Source organism: Cavia porcellus, unplaced genomic scaffold (genome assembly GCF_034190915.1).
Source record: "Cavia porcellus strain 051 isolate PalLab524CR breed Dunkin Hartley unplaced genomic scaffold, mCavPor4.1 scaffold_16, whole genome shotgun sequence".
NCBI classification, from domain to species: Eukaryota; Metazoa; Chordata; class Mammalia; order Rodentia; family Caviidae; genus Cavia; species Cavia porcellus.
In genome coordinates, this window is record NW_026947499.1 from 57,884,592 (window position 1) to 57,898,930 (window position 14,339).

Genomic DNA, 14,339 nt, shown 5'->3' on the forward strand with positions numbered 1-14,339 from the left:
AGGGGAAGGAGAGTCTTAAAAAAGATGGCAGAAGATATTGTTAATAGTGCATCAGGATTTAAAACCCACATTACTCGTACCACTCTGCTTGGACAGATTTTATTCTTTTTCCTTTTTGATAGATTTTATTCTGTCCCAGTTTATCTACTTGCATTAGATTTGAGGGCACAGATAGCTATCCCAAAAACATCAGGATATAGCACAGTAATCATCTTGAATTTCCTGTTATCTTAATCTGGAGCCCTGTATGACTTAACATTGTTTTTGTTTTTTGTTTTCTCTTTTTATCAGTACCGGGGATCGAACTCATAACCGCCTGCTTGCAAGGCAGGGACTTATATTGTTTTATCATGACTGATCTTAGTTAAATCTGGTTTGTTTGATTGCTGTTTGGTATCGACAGATTTTATTCAAAACTGCTATGATTGATAGTACCAAGTCTGAGAGTACAGGCAACTACACTGAAGATGACAAGACTCTACGATACACATTCTGGTTTGATAACTGCCTGCTTTTGAAGTTTTATACTATATACAAAGTTCTGTTATTATTAATACTGTTATGTACTGATATATTCAATTATACTATGTCTGGTGATATAGCCAATTCTATTGAAGATAACAAGAGACAACACAGGAACTATGGTAGAACTCCTTGTACAACAGTCTTATGTGTCTTTTTCATTCCATGTGTTTATAGGAATATGTTTTGTTTTGTCTTGCTTTGTTTCTCTCTCTAATATAAAAAGGATAGAAATACATGTTAAGATTCATCCATGTGTAGAATCTATAAACAGTTTACGAGAACTGATCTTAAGACACATGATGAAATGAACATACTCTGAAGAAAAAGAGACACTAAAGTACCCAGTGCTGTTCCTGGAGTGTCATAACGTGACACCAGCAATAGTATTATTCTTTGTTCAGAGTGATATTAGCCTGCTTGGGTTTGTTCAATCTCAACATAATTGAAGAGATGGATAACTGCATGTATGTTTAAGTGTTTAGGATTGATAACCATATTTTTAAGTTTTTGTGGATAGTTCAACAGAACTGGTAGCAGTCTCACTGTTTGAATCCCCACTTTATATGCTTCACTTTAGTATCTTGAATAACTATTTGTAAGAAGACAATCTGTAGTCATCAACTAGTGATTTCTTACTGTTTATTTTTTTCTTTGAAAGTATTATTTCTACTCATTTTGTTTCGTTTAGTCTTTCTTTAAATAAAATTTAAAAAAACAAACAAACCAAAATAAAAGACCCTACAGTACCCAGTGCTGATCCTGAAGTGTCATGATGTGAAATCCAGCAATACTATTATTCTTTGTTCAGAATGACTTTAGCCTGCTTTAGTTTGTTTAATCCCAACATAAATGAAGATATGGATAAGTGCATGTATGTTTAAGTGTATAGGATTGACAACCATATTACTAAGTTTTTATTGGATAGTTGAACAGAACTGTTTGCAATCTCACTGTTTGAATTCCCACTTTTTATGTTCCACCTTTGTATCTTGAACAATTATTTGTAAAAGGACAGTATGTAAACATTAGTGATTCCTTAACGTTTATTTTTTCTCTGAACGTATTACTTTTACCCATTTTCTGTTTTGTTTAGTCTTTAAAATATATATCTCTCTATATATATGTACTATATCTTCAACCTATAGGTTGACTCTGTCAGTGGTATCTTTTGATAAACAGAATATTAAGCCTAATAAAGTCTAATTTGTCTATCATTTATCATTAGCAACTTTAGCATCTTCTTTAAAATTACAGCATCCCAAACTGGGCACCTGTAACCCCAGCACTCTGTGAGGCTAAACCAGGAGGATCTCAAGTTGGGACCCAACCTTGCCATTTAGCAACTTAGTAAAGCCATGTCTCAAAATAAAAAAGAGCTGAGGATGTAGCTCAGTGTGAAGCCTTGGGCTCAATCCCTAGCAGAAAGAAAGGAGGAAGGGAGAAAAAAGGTAGTATTTGCAAATGCAGTTGTTTCCCATGTGGATATCCAGTTGACTCACTCCTAGAAAAAGGTATCCTTTTCCCTCCTGAATACCTGGATGTCTCTTTTACATGCTGTTTGGAATCACTGTTTATAAGTGGGTTCATTTCTGGACTTTCTAGTCAATTGGTAATCTGCCTAGAATTGCACCAATAGCACCCCTTCATTAGGACAGCTTTATACTAAGTCTTGCTTTCTGGTCAGGTAAATCTTCTAACACTTCCTCCTTTAGGGTTGGTTTGGCTATGCTAATTCCTTTGCATTTCCGTATAAATCTTTTCATCAGTTTGTCAATTAAAACACTAATGAGATTTGCCTGATACTGCACCGAACACACAGAATCAATTTGAGAAAACCTGACCATAATACAGCTTTCTATTACTTAGTTCCTCTGCAGATTTATTCAGTGCTGTTTTGAAGTTTTGAACACTTTTAGTAAAATTTGGTTTTTTTTTTTTTTTTTTTTTTTTTTTTTTTGGTACCAGGCATTAAACTTGCAACCTTACACTTGCCAGGCAGGTATTTGTGTCACTGAGTTAAAACTCCCAGCCCCCATTTTGTTCCTATTTTGTTTTTCATGCTATTGTAAATGGTATTTTTATTTGTTTTCAGTTTTTTGCTAGCATATTGAAATAGTTTGATTTTTATCTACTGAGTATTCTACAACCTTGCTAATTAGGTTTTACATAAACCTAATCAGAGCATCTGCACCTAACAGTTTTATTACTCTTTTTGCAGTCTTCTGCACCTCATTTCTTTTTCTTTCTTGTTGCATTTGCAGGGATTCAGCTCCATTCCTTGCTTTTTTCTCTGGGGTGCTAGGAAGGGAGCCCCAGTCTCAACACATCACTGAACCCTCTGCCACGGAACAGCACCCCAGCACCAGCCTCCATTTTCTCCCTCTGCATTTTTCACACAGATTTCAACACAGATCCTTCTCATCAGTAAACAAAAGAGGAAGGAGGCTTAGCATGGCGGCAAGCATGGCTTAGCATGACAGCGAGGGAGCCATGGGCTCAAAGTCACAGTGCTGTGTCACAGTGTTATTTCTACCCAGTTGGAAACACATGAGTTCTTGTGTTGCAGCTGAGGAAGCACAAAAAGACAGAGAGGCAGGAACAGAACCCAGCAGGACCTAGGTGAGGGGGTAAAGGGAGAGCAGGAATGGGGTGGTCCCTTTCTTAGCACAGCTGTCTGGGTGTCCCTAGGGCCCTGCCCCTCCCCAAGGCCCCTGTGGACTGGAGATGAAGGTTTCACACACACACACACACACACACACACACACCCCAGTTATTCTGTTATTCTACTTCAGATCCAACAGAAACCCAAACTCAAAGCCACATTGGGGGGCTGAGGATGGGGGCACAGGGTGAATGAAGTCAATTCATGTTCAGGAAGAGGAGGTAGAGGTGGTGAATTCTTTTATTTGAAAGGCCTGGGGCACACACGATTTCAGATTTGGGAGTTTGGGGGGATTTCAAAACATTTGTTCGTCCTTTACTAGTTGGGCATCCCTAATCTAAAACAACTAAAACTCCTCTGAGCACCAAGATTTTCCCATCAAGCACTCACAACATGTGAAGAGCTAACTCCCTAAATGAGGGGTAGGCTATAATCCCTACACTCGGGAGGCTGAGGCAGGAGGATCACTATGAGCTCAAGGCCAGTTTGGGCTACACAGAAAGACCTAGTCCCCCCTTAAAAAAAAAAAAAAAACAAAAAAAAAACGAAGAGAATGAAACGTTTATTATTCCAAAATCCTACATCTAGGTTTTACAACCATCTGCCAGCTTACTCAAAGAGAGCCACTCAGTCTAATAAAGCCAATTTATCATTCTCAAATTATGGTCACATGTTAGCCTGTATTTCAGTTTATCACACACCCAACATTTTACTTAAAGCTAAAGGAGGTGCACAGCTCAGAGCTCAGAAAACAGACTGAGCAGGTCAAAAACAACCAGGTTCCTGTCAGGAACTACCTCCCCTCTCGACCTCCAGTGGACTCATTCCATGATCCAATCACCCAGAAAGGCAGCTGAAGAATATATACTTAAAAGCAATGACATGGGACATGTATTCAGAAAGAATGTTGTTTTCATATATCATTTTTTTTTTGCTGTTGTTTATTTAGGGAAGAGATACACTAGAGATACACTTAATTTTTTAAACATCTCTCACTGAGAGCTTTCCATGACATCTTGGTAGGATACAGGTCAGTGGCTAGGAACAACAGAGCTCAACACAAGCATGAAGCTCTGGGTTCAATTCCAGCATGATAACAAAATAAAAGAAAATTAATGGCGGGAAGGAGGCCTGCAGCACAGATGTCCTCTTCACAAGTTTCTCGGATATATTAATAAATAATTACATAACTCAGTGTTTCAAAAAAGTGGTGTGCCATTCCTGCACTTCCATTAAGGAGAGCAGTGCCTGTGTGTTTGCCTGAACGAATCACCAAGTACAAATGCTTCCCACCCGTCGGGTTTAGAATTGAGGTTAGGATTAGGGTGATTCTTGGATGGGGACAAATCAATGAGCGCTGCTCACTTCGGTAAGGGGCTCAGAGCCTGGAGCGTGGGCCACCGGGGTGCCCGGGGGCATCTGGCCCTGGGGGAGCTCACCTTCACGCGTTCGTAGTAGCTCCCAGAGCCCAGCTTTGACGAACAACGGAGCTCGGTGGGCTGCAGGGCCCGCTGCAGCCGGTTCACTAATAGGTTCACCGCGGTGGCCGCCACCGATTTCTCCTCTAGCCTCAGGCGCAGCTGGGTCAGCACTTCGCGGAGCTGCCGGGCGGGAGTGTCGCGTAAGGAAGCCCGGGCACCGCGGGCTGTGGGCTTGTGGGTCGGGCGCTCCTCCCGGGGTTTCTCCTCCTCCTCCGGGGGGTCCTCCTCCTCCGGGGGGTCCTCCTCCTGCTCGCGGGTGTCCCGGACAGCCCTCCTCTGCGCCCGTGGCGGCCGCGTGGGTAGACCGCACTGTCCCACGCGAGCCGGGGTGGCCAGGGGTGCGGCCCGAGACCTGCTGGGCTTGGCCCGGGTTGCCTCCGGAACCGGCCCCGGACCTCCGGGGGAGGGGTCTCGGGCCTGGGGTGCTGTCTGCTCCGTCTTTCGGCGTCGAGGAGCCATGTCTCCCAAGAAGGAAGAGCTGACTTAGCGGAAAGGTGGCGGACAGGAGAACCGGCGGCCACCGCTGGAAATGAAACTTAGAAACTGGCGCGCGAGGCGTCTGCGACCGGAAAGGAGCCGAAACCACGCCCACCGGGGAGGAGCCTCGATACCACGCCTGGGATGTTGGGGAGTAGGAGCCCCAAAGCCTCGGAACCTCTTCCCACCTGAGGAGAGGTCTCAATATCTAGCCCCTCTGTGGGGAAAAAGGACACAACCCCTGCCTGCGAGGGCAGAGCCCGAGTCCCACACCCAAGCGGGGAGGAGCCCCAGAGATGGGCAAACACCCATGTTTCCCGAATACCACCTAAAATTATTGTGGAAAACACATATTTTTGCATATTGAAGTTGACAGAGAAATTTTTTTTCAATGTAAGCTAAATTAAAGGTATTTTTTTTACTTTTAATGAAAAATAGAAATATTCAAACTACATGATAGAATGAGATGAGGCTTGATGAATTAGAATACTATATTACATTTTATTTGACCTTTTTAAAAACACATAACCTCTTAAACAACTTGTTTAAAGTTCCTATCTGGAGTGTTTTCCTTGTTCTGTGTTTTGCAATGTTGGGGCTCAAACCTAGGGGCTCAAGCAAGCCAAGCAAGCATTCCATGTTCTTTAGAGCTACAACCCCAACCCCTATCTACACATCCAATGACTGGACTAAGCACCTCAGAAAGCCAATGCTTGGAGTTTAATCATCCATACTGTTCTGTATGGTGACACACACCTGTAATCTCAGCATGCTGAGGCAAGAGGTTCCAGCCCCACCTGGGCAATTTTCGCATTTAGACCTTTAGAGACCTTATCTCAAAGTAATCTGCCAAACTGATTTAGCAGTTGTAATTCCAGAGTATCTTAATGGAGGCTTCAAACATCTATTTCTAAGGTAACATTTCCTGCTTTATAGAAATGCATATTAATCAGAAAGCCCTTGGTTACTTGATTATTGTTGGTGGTAGTGTTGGTGGTGGTAAGACAGTATCTTGCTATGTAGTTCAGGCTGGTCTTGAACTCACTATGTATCCCAGGCTGGTCTCAAACATGTTAGATCCTCTTGCTTCAGCCTCCCAAGTGCTGGGATTACAGTCATACATCACCACACCCAACTTTATTACTTTTAAAAAAAAATCTTAACCATATGGCTGTTACTTTTCTCTTATTGATGAGACAAAATACCCAACACCCAAGTTAAAAGAGTTATTTAGGATTATTTAGCTCAGACTTGTAGAAGGTTTCAGCCCATTATCAGCCGGCTCCAAGATAGGGTGGAACATGGCAGAGGGGCAGCCATTGATGGTGCCAGAAGATACCAAAAGCAACAAGAGCAAAAGGGAACAGCAAGCCTTTTTCTCTCCCTTATATTGTATGCAGGCTACCCACCCTGGGTTAAGTGTAATTCTCAACCTCTGATCCCAACACTAGACAAGGAACCAACCACAAACTCTAGATTCAGCTGCCACCAAAAAGCCCCTTTCCCTGTGACTACATGAGCCCCTGAGGACATACAGACAGAAACCATAACATTCCACCCCTGGATCCACAAAGACTCAAAAACAAATGTTTAAGCAAAAGGCATTTAGTCCACCTCTAAGAGTTGCCAAAGTCCTATCAGTTTCCACACTGCTAAAAAGTCCAAGTCCCAAATCTCCTCCAAGATATAAGGCAAACTCTTAGCTGTGAGCCCCAATACAAAAGTTAAACACTTCCAACATTCAATAGCATGAGATAAACATTTCCTTTCCAAAAGTTACTAACAGGTGGGTAGAAAAGAATGGGACCAAAGCGAGTTCAAAATCCAGGAGGACAAACATTAAATCCTGTAGTTCCATCTGCAGCATCCAAGGCAATCTGACAATTCATGGGTTTCAAAGGACTTAGGTGACTCTGTCCATATGGAATTTCCAGTAGTTTTAGCTCCTTGGCTTCTGTCTTAGGTCTGCTTTGCTCCTTCCTTCCCGCTTTCCTTAAGTGATCCATGTTCCTGACTTCTCCAGGGTTCCCACTGCACCTTTGGCTTCACCCTCACAGCCTCCCAAACTGGCCTTACACCGTCACACTGCCTGGCCTCTGAAATTAGAGTGGAAGCCTTCTTAACCCCTCAACTCTTTATTCTGAATGCACCTAAAAGCAGTGACACATGAATAAGGCCAAGGTCTGCTGCCAGTTGGAGCAGTTGCCAGGCTGCCCTCTCTCTTGGTTGTAGGGCTCAAGTACCTGGGTAGCTGAGCACTCAGAATTTGAGGAACAAATTCTTTATGTTGCTTCTATTCACAAAAGATCAGCAACTGGGATGTCATCTTATTAAAAAGCTTCTGTTAGTCACATTAGCCAGGAGACAGCTGAGCCATGCCCTCCTATCAGCCAGCTGCAGTATTGTGGCAGGGAAAGAAAAGCTTCTCACTCATCCCCATAAGCAACCAGCTGATTTGGAGGAACACAGGCTGAGATGATAGCAACTGAAGTAAAGAAACAACACTTGTAAAGTTTGACTGACTTTGCAGTCCTAAAGCCCATAGTCTGAGCACCCATTTAGAGGGTAACAATAATTACAATATAGTAATTATTGGGGATTTCCTACTGCCTTGTTTTTGTAACCCAATATTGTTTTCATTATTTTATTTTGTTTCACTTCTTTTATTTCCTTTAAAATAAATAAAAATAAAGCTTTCGCACAGCAAGAGAAACCATCAACAGAGTCAAGAGACAACCTACAATGTGGGAAAAAATGTTTGCCAGTTGTTCCTCAGACAAAGGATTACTATTGAGAACATATGAAGAACTCAAAAAAAATCAAGCCACCCAAATTTAGAGATCCAGTTCCAAAATGGGCATCTGTGATAAATACATACTTCTCAGATGAAGAAATACAAACATTAAATACATGAAGAAATGTTCAATATCACTGGCCATTTGAGAGTTGCAAATTAAAACAACACTGCAATTATGTCTGACTCCAGAAAGAATGGCTATTATCAAGAAATAAACCAACAACAAATGCCGGAGGGTAGTGTGAAAAAGGGAATCCTTTTTCCACTGTTGGAAGGGTAGACTGGTGCAAGTGTTGTGGACATTTCTCAAAAAACTAGGATCCCAAGTCTCATTTGACCCAGATATCCTCCTCTTGGTATAAACATCATACTGACATATGTATACCCAAGTTTATAGCAGTAATAGAGTAATAGTAATAGTACAATGTATAATAGATAAACTTTAGAACAACCTAAATGCTCAGCAACTAAGGGAAAGATAAAAGTTTTTTTGCTTTTTTGTTTTTTTTACCAGGGATCAAATTCATCACCTTGTGCTTGCCAGGCAGATGCTTGTGCCACTGAGCTAAACCCTCAGCCCAAAATGTGTTTTTTTTTTATACAATGGACTATTATTCAGTCATAAAAAAGAGTAAAACAGTATAGTCACAGTATTATACAAACACAGCAATAGTAGCATTAGTGTATGCTTTAGTTACTTTTCTCATTACTCAGACAAAATACCCAGCACCCAAAGTTAAAGAAGGAAAAGTTTCTTTTGGCTCATTGTAGAGGTTTCGGTCCATAGTTGCTGACTCCAAGCCAAGGTGGCATGGCAGAGAGGCATCACAAAGGATAAACAGTCCATGGCAGGCCGAAGGCAACAAGGCAGCTAAGTAGTGATGAAACAAATTAAAACAACAGCAGCCCTCTTTCTGCCCTTGCATTGCATCCAGGCTACATGCTCTTAGAATAGCACCCACACTTAGAGCTGGGCACCCTAAACCCTATTTATAATTATGTCAGACCAATTTGTGGACTACTTTAGTAATCACACACCCTTGATCCCAGCATCATAGACTCCAGATCTATACACCTATGACGACATGAAGCTTTGGGAGGACATGTAGACACAAGCCATAACAGTGTATGTATAAAAAAGATAGAAGCCAGGAGGAGTAGTGCCTCCTGTAATCCCAGTCCTCCGGTCAAATATATTGTTTGTCGATAGCCACAAGAAAATACAGCTGGCACAGAGCAATAGGACGGGATCGCAGCTTGCATCCCAGAGCCATTGGGTTGGAGCCCCGAGCCCTAAATCCTGTTCCCAGCCGCCCGAGACCGGAAAATCGCGCCGAGCCGCAATTAGCGGCGACGCTAGACGCAGGCGCGCTGCGAGTGACGTCAGGCAACATGGCTGCGTCCTGCTTGGTTTTCCTCGTCGCTTAGGCAAGCCCTGGATTTCCACCAGCATGTTTCCCCTCCGAGGCCGTGGCCTCTGGGTCGCAGCGACCCTCTCCAGACAACACCTTCCGTCTGCCCGGCTCAGCGGCGACAGCGCGGCGCCCCGCTCCCCGCACTTCGACGTGGTGGTCGTCGGCGGAGGCCATGCGGGGACCGAGGCTGCTGCAGCCGCCGCGCGCTGCGGCTCCCGGACTCTGCTCCTCACGCACCGCGTAGATACGATCGGTGAGAATGTGAGCGCCCCGGAAGCCGGCGCCCGGCACCCCCATTTCCCTCTGCTGCCCGCCCGGGCCTATAGAGATCCGGTTCTGGCGGGTACGCTGTGGTCCAGGCGGGCGACCGCGGAGCTGCTGCTACCCTTGAAGAAGTTGTTGCGCTGGGGAGAGGCAGGCACGGTGTCTCGGGAGAGGCACAATTTTCAGAAACACGAGGTGGCAGCATCTTAGTTTGTTAGTAGGTTGTTTTTCTGTCTTGTTACCTCAGGTAAAAGGTGGCTTCGTGCCGCTTGCAGTTGTTTATTGAGCGATGTGTGTGTTTTTGAGATTTTATGAAGCCCTTTTGAAGAACGACGCAACCTATTGCATGCTATGGTTGTGTTTAGGATACTCAGTGATTCCACACCATCTTATAAATGAAGCCTTCCTTTCCTTTTGCCTTTCAATTAAGAGAGAACAGTAAGTGGAATATATACCTTGTTTTCTAAAAATTGTGAATAAATCACTATTTGTACATTGAAATACTGTACATAAAAATTACAATTCTGTTTGCAATTAAAGGTTACCTTTTTAACCGAGGATTTAGTTAAGCGGCATAAGAACCTGTCTGGCAAGTGCGAGGTCGTGAGTTCGATCCTCAGTACCAAAAACAAAACAAAAAACAAAAAAAACCGGGAAACTTTTGCGGGGAAAGGCGAAGGTGTCACATTTTGTACCTGGTCAACATATGGAGTTGCATCCCTGACCCTGTTGTGTGTTTTTCAATTTTATGTATTTATATATTTTTATGTATTATTTTATATATTTTATATATTTATATATGTTTAAGACAGGATCTCCCTAAGTTATTAAGTTACACCGCTTGGGTTTTAATTTGGAATCCTCCTACCTTGGGCTTACAGAGTGCTGGTATTACAGGTGTGTACCACCATGCCCAATTTGAGAAGTATACACTTTTGTTGGAGGGTTTTTGAAACAGGGTCTCACAGTGTAGTCTGGGCTGGGCTTGAACTCAGTATGTAATCTAGCCTGGCCTTCAACGCACAGTAATCCTTCTGCCTCAGCCTCCTCAGTGCTAAAATTATAGGTGTGCACCACCGTAGGTTGAGAAATGTACACTGTTAAAATCTATTGTTTGAGGAGCAAAGAGACGGTATGATTCCAAATTTCATTTTGCTCTTGTGCCTCCAATGTTTGTATTTTTTAAAAAATAATTATCTGGTAAACTTTTGCACTTCAGAGAGAAACAAAGTGAGAATCTAATGAACAAAAAAAGTATTGTTGAAACTAAGTTAAAGGTTAAATACTGTAAGTAATATTCAGGATTCCCATATCTTTATTTTGAATCAACATAGTTGTAACTACTTGAGTATAGTGTAACTTTTCAATACATGTATACAATGTGTAGTGATCAAATCAGAGTAACTGGCATTATCTGTTAGCTCAGGTATATAATTTCTTCGCATTGGAAACACTACTCACTTTCTTGAGATATTCAACTAAATATCTTCAGCCATAGTTAAATTTGCTGTGTTATAGAACATGAGAAGCTGTTTCCCCTGTCCAGCTGTACCTGTATACCAATTAACCATCCTCTCTCCATTCTTTCCCACACACACAAACACACATACAAACACACTTCCCAGATTTGGTACCCATTATTGTGTTCTGTGTTTCTTTTTTATCAGCAGTTTTGATTCCACAGAGTAAATGAGACCATGTCTTATGCACTTAACATAATGTCCTCCAGTTCCATCTACATTGCAACAGATGACAGGTTTCTGTTCCTTTTTATGATTAAATATTCTAGTGTGTAAATGTGTGTGTGAATGTGTGTATATGCCTACTACTTTCTTCAGTTGATGAACATGTAGGTTAATTTCATTTTTGGCTATTGTAAATAGTACTGCAGTGACTGTAGGAGTCAGATGTCTCTTTGACATACTGACACAAGTTCTTTTCAATGTATACCTCGTAGTGAAATACCTGTATCCTTCCATTAATGCAATATAACCTAAGTTTTCTGTTTTGATAAATACATTTCAAAGATTTTTTAAAAGAACTTTTATGTATGAGCTACTTTCAGCTTATCTTCAAACTAGCCACTATCTTCATGACTGCAGTAGTTTCACATCCAGATATGAAAGCTTTCAGCAAGATTTTTCTTATTTCTGGAGACTTAATTACTTTTCCCTCATTACTTAATAATGCCCTTGACCGCAAACAGGCGTAACATGATTACTCTGTACCAAAATAAGCACACCTAAGTGAGTTGAGGTCATACTCTGAGCACAAAACCTCATGAAGTGGGAGGGAAGAAGATAACTTAAATGCAATTATGACTGTTTCAGAAGAATAAGGAAGAAAATAACCATCATCCCTGTTTTCACAGGAGTAAAATTCAGGTATAGAAAGTCAGATAGCTTGCTGTAATCATAGAGCTGGTAAGATCTAGAAATTGAGCCAGGTTCTTCTACACATTCTTCATACATAATCCAGATGCTTATCCTCCCTGCACTATTCAGCCTCTTTGGAGGCCATTAAAACTTTGAAAGGCTTTGATGATAATCATAGCAGTAGCAATTGTGTAGATGCTGACACATCCACCTCACATAAAAATCTTTGAGGCAACCACATAGCTTTAGACCTCCAAATAAGTTAGGGTCAATTTAAAGGAAAGGGATAAAATATAATCTTAATTTTGAAGATTATGTCTACAAAATAAGAGCAAAAATAAAACAAGTGGCATTTATAAGCCATAGTTGATGAACCAGTCCAAAGAATTTCTCCACAAAGTTTTGCTTGATGTGTCGGTGTACACTTGTAGTCCTAGCTACTCAGGAGGCTGGGGTGGGAAGATTGCAAGCTCAAGGGCAGCCTGAGCAGCTTAGACTCTCAAAAAGTAAAAGGGGCAAGCTAGGCATGGTGGCGTATGTCTGTGATTCCAGCACTCAGGAGACTGAGGCAGGAGGATCATTGCAAATTCAAGACTAGCGTTGACTACTGAGTTCAAGGGCGGCCTGAACTATGTAGTGAGACCCTGTCTCAAAAAGACAAAAAAATAAAAGAGACTAGGGTGAAACTCAATGGTACAATACCCTGGGTTCATTTCCCAGTACCCCCAAAAAGACGTGCTTGATTTAAGAAGGTTGCATAAGGTACAAAGTCCATGTTTCAAAAGCAACCCAATGAAACAAAAATATACATAAAAAGATTTGAAGAAAGATAAGGGACAGATTGGTGTTACATGCCTGTAATCCCATCACTCTGGGAACCTGAGACAGAATTGCAAGTTCAAGCCCAACCTGGGCACCTTAGTGACTTAGCAAGACCCTATCTCAAAATAAAAAAAGAAAAAAAGGACTGAGATGTAGCTCAGTGCAAAGAACCTGGGCTCAAGCCCCTGCAGAGGAGACAGGTAGGCAGGGTAGGAGGATCAGTAAACTAGTAAGCATACTGTGGACAAGTTGGGAACTTTATGGTATAGATCTCTAGCTTTCTATTTTTTGTTGTATAGCAAGGTGATTCTATTCACTTACATGAATATTTCTTTACTAAACCCTATGCATAGTGCTCATGCATTTATTTCATGTCTGTTCTCTTCAGGTCAGATGTCCTGTAATCCTTCCTTTGGTGGCATTGGAAAAGGACATTTAATGAGGGAAGTGGATGCCTTGGATGGCCTGTGTTCTCGCATCTGTGACCAGTCTGGTGTGCATTACAAAGTGCTAAATCGGCGTAAGGGGCCGGCTGTATGGGGACTGCGAGCTCAGATTGATAGGAAACTCTATAAACAAAACATGCAGGTAAGGATAAGTCGTGAGAACAGGAAAGACTGCAGTGATCCTTTAACCACCATGTTTTAGCTGGCCTTCTCTTTTGTCAGAAAGAAATCCTGAACACACCACTACTCACTGTTCAGGAAGGAGCTGTGGAAGATCTCATTTTGTCAGAGCCAGAGCCTGGGCACACTGGGAAATGCCGTGTCAGTGGTGTTGTTTTGGGTATGTATGTAACCGTTACAGGTGCTGATAACATCTTAGCAAACTGAATGTAAGAAACTTATTTGTGAGCCAGATGTGGTGGTGCATGCCTATAATCACAGCTCTTGGGACACTGAAGCTGGAGGATCATTGCAAGTTCAAGACCAGCCTGCACTACAAAAAAATCTATTTGAGAGCAAGGTTGTAAATATTTTTCTTATTCCAGGAAATTTTTGGTTTTCTCTTCTTAGATTAGGAAAACTATGTAAGTAATCATGTTTCTTTCCATTTTGGCCATCGTGAAGCTTAGGCATATTCTGGGCTTATTAGTTTTTTTTTTTTTTTTTTTTTGCCATTCAATATTGAGCACTGAACCCAGAACCTTCACACTGAGCTATGTCCCCAGCCCTTTTTTATTTTTGTTTTGAGACAAGATCTACAAAGTTGCCTAGATTGGGCACAAACTTGTGATCCTCCTGCCTCAATCTCCCAGAATCCTGGGACTATAGGCATGGTGCATCATGTTTAGCTTTATCAGTACTGCGTTAGTACTGCATGTCAGCGTAGGACTGTATATTTGCATCTTTTCTGCTGGTCTTTTTAAATTTGTTTCTTTTCTTTAGTTCTGACTTTAAATTTTAAGATCTTTGTCTTTTACCAACACACACACACACACACACACACACACACACACACACATATGTTTACATAAATCAAAGTAATGAATACACATTTTCTCTCTCTTTTTTTTTTTTT

The 14,339-nt window shown here is 41.8% G+C and overlaps 2 protein-coding genes across 7 annotated transcripts in view; one reads left to right on the forward strand and one right to left on the reverse strand.

Moving 5' to 3' along the window:
• The window catches only part of Cgas (cyclic GMP-AMP synthase), a 36,859-nt gene extending 31,628 nt beyond the window's left edge, over nt 1-5,231 (reverse strand). For both annotated transcript variants that reach the window (XM_003478261.4, XM_063226891.1), the window contains exon 1: nt 4,627-5,231. In XM_003478261.4, coding sequence (XP_003478309.1) covers nt 4,627-5,127 — 501 coding nt within the window. In that variant the 5' untranslated portion in view covers nt 5,128-5,231. The remainder of the gene's footprint in view (nt 1-4,626) is intronic.
• Nucleotides 5,232-9,302: 4,071 nt separating this feature from the next.
• The window catches only part of Mto1 (mitochondrial tRNA translation optimization 1), a 46,311-nt gene continuing 41,274 nt past the window's right edge, over nt 9,303-14,339 (forward strand). For 2 of the 5 annotated variants that reach the window (XR_010039910.1, XM_063226894.1), the window contains exons 1-3: nt 9,303-9,610; nt 13,207-13,406; nt 13,487-13,604. Coding sequence is in view for 4 of the 5 variants with exons in the window: in XM_063226894.1 (XP_063082964.1) it covers nt 9,394-9,610; nt 13,207-13,406; nt 13,487-13,604 (535 nt within the window). In the remaining variant the exon portion in view is untranslated. The other 3 variants (XM_005007632.3, XM_063226893.1, XM_063226892.1) reach the window with 3 other exon arrangements.